The sequence below is a fragment of the Ostrinia furnacalis genome, unplaced genomic scaffold (genome assembly GCF_004193835.3).
Source record: "Ostrinia furnacalis isolate ACB-3 unplaced genomic scaffold, ASM419383v2 OfSCF0912, whole genome shotgun sequence".
Taxonomy (NCBI): Eukaryota; Metazoa; Arthropoda; class Insecta; order Lepidoptera; family Crambidae; genus Ostrinia; species Ostrinia furnacalis.
Genome location: NW_021131151.1, coordinates 455,747 through 464,628, shown reverse-complemented (window position 1 = coordinate 464,628; position 8,882 = coordinate 455,747). Strand labels below are relative to the sequence as shown.

The following is an 8,882-nucleotide window of genomic DNA, read 5'->3' as shown; positions in this document are numbered from 1 at the left end:
GAAACTTGAATCTGTTACGGTTACGGGTATTTTTTTATTTCAAATATCCGAAAGTTTCGGTTACGGTTACGGATATCCATAACATTTCTGATAGACTTACTAACAGGATTATCCAGTAATACGATGTTGGTCGTTGATGTCTTTTACACTCACTAGTTGCGCACGCGACTCCACCCGTTATCTTATTTTAGATGAAGAAAACTTATCGATCGTAAAGTGATTATTAAGTTTGTTATTCGACGATATTTACCGTTTTCCAAACAACTACTCTCACCGGGTTATTAATTTATGCTTTACACTGCGAGTATTTACCTGTATGTACTCGTTCTCGTAGTAAGCAAATACACACGCTAACACTAGTTTTTGCAAAATTAAAAGAGTAAAGTTAGTATAAACTAAAATTGCGCGCGCCTCAACGAAATTCGTTCAATAAGCGAGAGAAAATTCTAAAAGTTTTCCCCCACGTGTTGAGACAAACACAGTCAGAGGGGCGCGCACTTTTACCTTTGATTTGGAGGTAATGTAGGTAGGTATGAGACTTATCAGTATGTGCCTACTAGGTACGTTTATATTTTCACATTACTATTGTTTTCTTACTTTTGTTTGAATGAAAATAAACCTATTGTAAAAAAGCTCTATACTAGCTTTTAGCAAGACATGTACTGACGACTGTATCGTCGTAAACTGGTTAATTTCTTCATTATATTGAGTTCATATTTGTATTGCTATTGACATAAAACATACTTATAAATAAACGGCAAACATTAAACTACGTGATGGAAGTCATATAAGTTACAAAAAGCTTGATTATAGTTTGCTCTACCTACATTCAACAAATTAATTAATAGGCTAGATGACAAAATTTCAATTATTTGTCCGTCAGACAGATACTTAATTAGAAAATATTAGACTCATATTTTTTATTTTCTTTCATAATTAAATAATAACAGTGCTAGGTACATCGAGTTGAAATGGCGCGATACGTCACGCTTGAGTAGAATTTTTACTCAAAAGACGTCACGCGACATTTCAACTCAATATACCTAATACTGTAATTATTCGATTATGGAAAAAATAAAAAATATGAGTCTAATATTTCGTAATTATCTGTCTGACGGACTAAATAGAATTTCGATTTCATTACCCAGTCATCATCCCTATTAAAAACGGGGTAAGTAATTTGGTACTGTTTTAGTTTTATGTTTGATTCTCTAGATATAATTTGATTTGATTAATATGAAGAGAGCAAAAATTAAAGGCCGTATGCCGTATTGCGTTGCGTTTGTTTGAAAGTGACATCTTTATTTTTTGTTTTTTAATTTCATTAATTTTTTTTGGGTAGTATTTAAACGAGTGACTGTAAATTTATGTTGTAAGTGTCAAAAATAATTAATGTGGGCTAAAGAATTACTAAGTGAGCGACTGAGTGCGAGTGACGAAAAATCAAAAGAACAGCAACTTACAAAGAAGAATTGAGTTCCTTAAAATACAAAATGAGAAGCTTCANGACGCTGGCTGTGTGTGCAAATAATGTTTATGCGGGAATCGCACCCGCAACCTTTGGCATATTTGTAATATTACTCCGAGCTCCGGTACGCGAAACTAAGCCAAACGGTTGAAATCCTTCTTCTACATGTCATTTTTGTTTGTTATTCTTGTTTACTAACAGGATTATCCAGTAATACGCTCGTCGTTGATGTCTTTTACACTCACTAGTTGCGCACGCGACTCCGCCCATTGTCTTATTTTAGATGAAGAAAACTTATCGATCGTAAAGTGATTATTAAGTTTGTTATTCGACGATATTTACCGCTTTCCAAACAACTACTCTCACCGGGTTATTAATTTATATTTTACACTGCGAGTATTTACCTGTATGTACTCGTAGTAAGCAAATACACACGCTACCACCAGTTTTTGCAAAATTAAAAGAGTAAAGTTAGTATAAACTAAAATTGCGCGCGCCTTAACGAAATTCGTTCAATATGCGAGAGAAAATTCTAAAAGTTTTCCCCCACGTGTTGAGACAATCACAGTCAGAGAGGCGCGCACTTTTACCTTTGATTTGGAGGTAATGTTGGTAGGTATGAGACTTATCAGTATGTGCCTACTAGATACGTTTATATTTCACATTACTATTGTTTTCATACTTTTGTTTCAATGAAAATAAACCTATTGTATTTACTTCAAGAAAAAAAGCTCTATACAAGCTTTTAGCACGACATGTACTGACTGTATCGTCGTAAACTGGTTAATTTCATCATTATATTGAGTTCATATGTTCATATTAAAAGTATGACTTATAAATAAACGGCAAACATTAAACTACTTGATAGAAGCACATAGAAGTCATATACTAAGGCTGGGTTGCACCATCTTATTTTAACTTTGACAAACGTCAAACATCTGTCAAACTCCATACAAAATGCACCGGTTATCGTCATAGTTACCGTTAAAGTAAGATGGTGCAACTCAGCCTAAGTTACAAAAAGCTCGATGATTCTACATTCAACAAATTAATTTCAATTAAAAACGGAGTAAGTAATTTGGTACTGTTTTAGTTTTATGTTTGATTCTCTACTTTGATTTGATTAAATATGAAGAGAGCAAAAATGAAAGGCCGTATGCCGTATTGCGTTGCGTTTGTTTGAAAGTGACATCTTTATTTTTTGTTTTTTAATTTCATTCATTTTTTTTTAAATCTTTTAAATCCTGTCCTTGACAATGTTTAAATAATGTCATATGTTATATGTAAGAGTAGACGCACACCGTTGATTTTTCGTCGGCCGATAGTTTAGTCGGGCAGTTGATCAGTATGGGCATGTATGGGAGTGCGCACACTACGCCGATTTGATTTGGCCGATTCTTCATACTTTTTAAAATCGGGCACAACCCGCACAACTATCGGCCAACTAAAAATCAACGGTGTGCGCCTACTCTTAATGTTACACATGTTACTATGTATAATGTCGATGTATAATCTCAATCAAGTCACATTTTATTGTTATGGTAGAGATTAGGATTGATTGAATCTAAGTTTAACTGTGGTTTAACTCTATAAGATTTCATGTAATTAGTAGTAATATTTTTGTTTATAATATGTTTTTGGTTTCCTGTTAATTTCTATAATTAACGAACATCGCATTATCTGGTAATAAGTAGGTATTAGACCTTTAGATTTTTTGCGAGTTTCGGTATAATTTAGCAAATGGGATCTTGATTACAATTCGTAACTACGGTGATTCTGCGAAATAATTTCAGTCCCCATAAAAATAACTAAGTAGCATAATATTTATCAACCTTGGACCGAATACTTTAGATTATCCATCATTATTTTAATATGAGTAACATCTCTTGGTGAGTTGTTACGTTGTTTAGGTAATTTATCTAACAAAATAAAATTTAGAAAAATATGTAAAGTGCCTTTCCGTTGCTTTTGTGCACAAACAAAACAAACTTCTGACTTTTTCAGTTGCATTTATTAACTCCGTCCGCAGGATCATTTATTTTAATAACATTAATAGAAACAGAGTCACGTAACGGTTTCCGTTTTGTACAAAAGTCGAAAACTACGGGGGTTACTTACTTAAAATGCGGCAGTAGAATGGTGCGATGGTGCGGAGTGTTCCCCGAAGGCGGCGCATTCATGGCATTTCTGATTTCATTGTACGCGGCAGTCGCGGGCCTGNCGGGCCTTCCTCCGCGGGGGGATAGCGTGCCGAGCGACCGCCGACCGCACGACCGCGCTATTTACAACCCCGTCACATCATTGTTATCGAAACCGTTCTCACAGTATCGCGTCGCGAACAGCTGAACATGAAGCAGCGCCGGTCGAGGACTAAATCATACGGACCTCCATTCATAGAAATTTGACAAGTGACGAAAATGACATGGACACAGTGCCGTTTAAAATGATAATCAACGCGATACTCTTTTGTTTAGTGATGGGCGCGGCGCTTACGGAAGCGCCTGACGATGCAGATGCCTGTTTCCGTGTGTCCGGTGACAGTGGTGCGGTGGAGTGCAATGTACGGACGTTGTCGTCGGACAGGGATGTCGTCGGTTCGATGCACTCGGACGGCGCGCTGCGGATTGCGATCCGATGCAGCCCGCTGTTCCTCGAGAGCACGCTGCGAGACCACCACTTCGGCAGGATGCAAGGTTTGGCGGAGATATCCATTAATAACTGTAAGATACTCCGGCTGCCCGGCAACGTGTTCGAGGGCCTGCGCGGGCTGAAGACGCTGAGGATCCGCTCTATGAACAACGAGTGGAACAACAACAAAGAGCTGGAGCTGTCCTTGGGCGCATTCAACGGCTTGAGAGAGCTGCACACGCTGGACTTGGCCTACAACAACATAAGAAAGATACCGTCCGACCTGTTCTGTGCACTGGAAAACATAATTTCTCTTAATCTGACGAGAAACAAGATCAAGTTTGTTGACGAGTTGGGTTTCGGGCACAAGTGCGGCTCGACGCTGCAGACCATCGACCTGGGCTACAACGACATCATGTCGCTGCCGGCGGACTCGGAGATATTGCATTTACGACGCCTCACGCAACTCTTCCTCCAAAACAATAAAATAAGCGAGTTGCCGGGTGACGTCTTTAGTGATTTGCTTTCACTCAAGGTTGTAAATCTGTCTGACAACGCAATAAATTATTTACCAGAAGGGTTGTTTTATAACACGAGAGAAATTCGTGAAATTTATATGCAAAATAACGAGCTGGAAACTTTGCCCAAGAGAATATTTAATCGGTTGGAACAATTGCTCGTTTTAGATCTTTCGGCGAACAAATTGAGGAGCGACCAGATAGAAGATGAAACGTTTGGTGGGCTAATAAGATTAATCGTGCTCGACCTGTCGCACAACGCGCTCTCACGGATCACTCGGAACATGTTCAAGGACCTGTTCTTTCTACAAATACTCAGCTTGAACAATAACACCATAGGGTTCATCGAGGACAATGCGTTTTTACCACTATTCAACTTACACACACTTAACCTGGGCCAAAATAAACTACACGTCATAGAAGACCACATGTTTAATGGACTTTTTATATTGAATAAGCTTAATTTAAATAATAACATACTTTCTTATGTCAGTGAGAATGCTTTTAAAAATTGTTCTGATTTAAAGGAGTTAGATTTAAGTTCGAATAAGTTAACTAAAATTCCCGAGGCAATTGTACAATTATCGTTATTGAAATCGTTAGACTTGGGGGAGAACTTACTAACTGAAATAATGAACAGTTCGTTTCAAAATTTGTCGCAGCTGACCGGTTTGCGCTTAATCGACAATCAAATTGGAAACCTTACAGCGGATATGTTCTCCGGCTTGCCTAGCCTGCAAGTGCTCAATTTGGCGAAAAATAAAATACAGTCGATAGAGACCGAAACCTTTCAAAGGAACACGCAATTGGAAGCGGTTCGGTTGGATGGTAACTTTATTTCGGATATAAATGGAGTGTTTGTGGCATTGACGAAATTGTTATGGCTAAATTTATCAGAAAATCATTTGGTGTGGTTCGATTACGCGTTCATACCAGGCAGCCTCAAGTGGTTAGACATTCACGCCAATTTTATTGAAATACTCGGCAATTATTACAAAATTCAAAACGAGTTACATGTAAAAACCTTAGACGCGAGTCATAATCGTTTAGTTACACTATCGCCGATGTCTATACCAAACAGTGTAGAGCTTCTGTTTATAAATAACAATTTCATTTCGAGCATTGAAACAGATACGTTTTTAGAGAAGAGAAATTTGACGCGCGTCGATATGTATGCCAATGAGATTGAAAGTTTGGACGTAAATAGTTTGCGTGTTTCGAGAGTGCCCGACGATAGAGCATTGCCAGAGTTCTACATTAGTGGTAATCCCTTCAGATGCGATTGCACAATGAAGTGGCTTCTGCTCATAAACTCGATTACGTCCAGACAGTACCCGCGCGTGATGGACTTAGAGAATGTGATATGCAAGGAATCCTACGTACGCGGCGTGAAGTATCTGCCGGTCAGTTCTCTGCTCCTCAAAGACTTTTTGTGCAAATACGACAATCACTGCCCTGAAAACTGCAATTGTTGCGATTTCAATAACTGTAACTGTAGAATTGTTTGTCCAAATAACTGTTCTTGTTATCACGACTCTACGAAATCAACAAGCGTCGTCGATTGTTCTGTAAAACAATTGAAATTCGTACCTCCATATTTTCCAACGGATTCCACCCATATTTATTTAGATGGAAATGTTTATACAGAGCTAAATGAAACTATTTTCAATTCAATGCGCGAAGCCCTTGTTATATATTTGAACTCCAGTAACATCATACATATTCATAACAACACTTTTAGTGGGCTCGGTGGTCTTAAAATATTACATTTAGATAACAACAAAATCAAACAATTGCGCGGATTAGAGTTTTCGAAATTGAGTAACTTGAAGGAGCTGTATCTTCAGAGTAATGTTATAGAGTTCATTTCCAATGAGACGTTTAGCTCTTTAGGTGCTTTAGAAGTTTTACGCTTGGATGGAAATAGACTCGTGAACTACGGATTATGGCATTTAGACAATAATAAAAAGTTGCAAACGTTATTCATTGGTAGCAATAGCTGGTCGTGTGATTGTAAATATCTACAAGGATTCTTAACGTACGTGTCGCAGAATGTAGAAAAAGTAATCGACGTTAATACCTTGTGGTGTATAAACGAGAATGTAAGGCCGGCGAAGAAGCCATTGAATTTAAATGTGACAGTTTGTAGCGAAATAAGCGATGGTTCAATGATAAGCGCTTTCTTCGTTTCCCACAACCTGCCGCTACTGGCATCGGCTCTCACCGGGTTTATGCTCATTTTGTTAATATTAGCTTTAGTATTTACGTTTAGATACGCTTGCAGAATGTGGTTGTATTCCAACTGTGGTATAAAGCTCTCGCCCCTCGCGGGTGCATTTAAAGATGCTGATAAACTTTATGACGCTTATATTTGTTATAGCCCTAAAGACGAGGAGTTCGTTGTGGAGTCATTAGCTCGGGAATTAGAGAACGGTTACCCGTCTTATCATCTCTGTTTGCATTACAGAGACGTTCCGCAGTTCGAAGCCACGTACGCCCAGTTCCCCGACCTGGTGGTCGAGGCGACAGAGGCCTCGAGGCGTATCATAGTAGTCCTAACAAAGAATTTTATCTCGACAGAATGGTCGCAGATAGAGTTTCGACAGGCCCTACAGAAAGCGCTTCGAAAGAACCCGCATAAATTAATAATAGTCGCCGTAGGGCTCGTCCCACGAGATCCGGAACTGAAGTCGTATTTCAAAACGGGTTTGGAGATAACGTGGAAAGAGAAACGGTTTTGGGAAAGGTTACGTTACGCGATGCCACTGTCGAAGCGCCACGGACAGAAGTTGAAAAGACTTAACTACGGGAGGAATTCTAATACTTATACTATGGACGCGTCTGTGTTGAACAGTACTTGCCAGACCCTATGCGGGAAGTCGGCAAACTCGGCGGAGCGCTCGCCGTGCGACCGACCGCTATCCGAGCACATATACTCCACGATAGATTCGGATTACTCGTCCACTGATTTCCATGGGCGGCACCATCAACCGCAGTCTGTGGTTATGCAGCACACTGTGCAAACGTACCTGGTGTAGAGCCTCCCTAACTCTAGGAAATTCGAACGATCTCGCTATAATTGATCCATAAGCCTTAGATAGCCTTAGGCGACCGCTATAAACCTCCTTTGTTACAGACGAAAATCGTCCATTGTAAATAATAGAACTTTATAATCTATTTCTAGTTTGTAACTTTTGTACAATGATACCAAATTTTCGCATTTCTGACGATTTGCTTCTTCGTATTTATTACTTTTTTAATAAAAAAAAACTCTTTAAGTATTAAATTGGAAAGACTGTAAATTATTGTGTAGATGTAATTATTCAATTGGCTGATGTTTGTATAGGTATGTAATTAAAGAAGTTTATGAAAGCTACTGAGATTTTTTAATACTATGCCTTTCTTCCGGATATACCAATTTTAGAATGAAGATATAAAAATGTTGCGAGAGCGGAGACATTAAAATATACATGTTTTATTCTGTTTTCCATTCAGTTTTTACGAGCCGGTCTAGAGATGGAGCAGCTGGTCCGCGTAAACAAAATAAAATGATCCGTATGTGGCACACACTCGCGGGCGTGCATTTGTATGTTTCATTAGTGCTCCAATTCACATCCCGGCTATTTGGCGAAAAAGGCAGGACATCTGCAGTAGCTATCATATCGCTGTACCGCAATAATGTGAAACAAACCCTTTTTATACCCTATTTACAGCCGCCCTCCATAAATAGCTTTGGCTGCTCATGCTCATATTATTTTTATATTAAATGAAAACGTTGAATCGAAGTAAAATATTCTATTGATGTTCGTCGGTAAGACACCAATAAATTGCATTCGCCCTGGCAATCTCGTATCTAATAAATATCAAAGACAGATGCCTCCAGTACGGTGGCGCCGACAAAAAGTGTGTATCGATTCTGTATTTTTTTAGGCAGGCTCGGAACCAGTCGACCGCCGAATGTCTTTATAAGAAAATGGAACTGCGTTATGCTGTGGGCTGCTTCAAATACACGTTGTTTATTTGAGCCTTTGATATAACCCTTCATCGATGCTGAATTCATGGAATTTTATCAGGAACCAGTTAGGCGTGTGTTATTTTTGGGGTCCCAATGTTTTAATATTAACTGATGTTACTTTTTCCTTATCAAAAAGGTAGCTGTAAAGGTGTACTATAGCTAAAGTAGATATCACGAATCACTATTTTCATTTATCAAGTGAAAGTCTGCTTTCATCTGTTTGTGGTAATTTCGTGATAAAGTATATTTGGAT

At 38.6% G+C, this 8,882-nt stretch overlaps 1 protein-coding gene across 1 annotated transcript; it reads left to right on the top strand.

Annotated features, from left to right (window-relative positions):
* Positions 1–3,695: 3,695 nt before the first annotated feature.
* LOC114350506 (toll-like receptor 7) lies at positions 3,696–7,990 on the top strand. The gene has a single exon (XM_028301338.1). It carries the CDS (start codon positions 3,891–3,893, stop codon positions 7,650–7,652), a length of 3,762 nt encoding a protein of 1,253 aa, XP_028157139.1. The 5' UTR covers positions 3,696–3,890; the 3' UTR covers positions 7,653–7,990.
* The last annotated feature ends 892 nt before the right edge of the window (positions 7,991–8,882 follow it).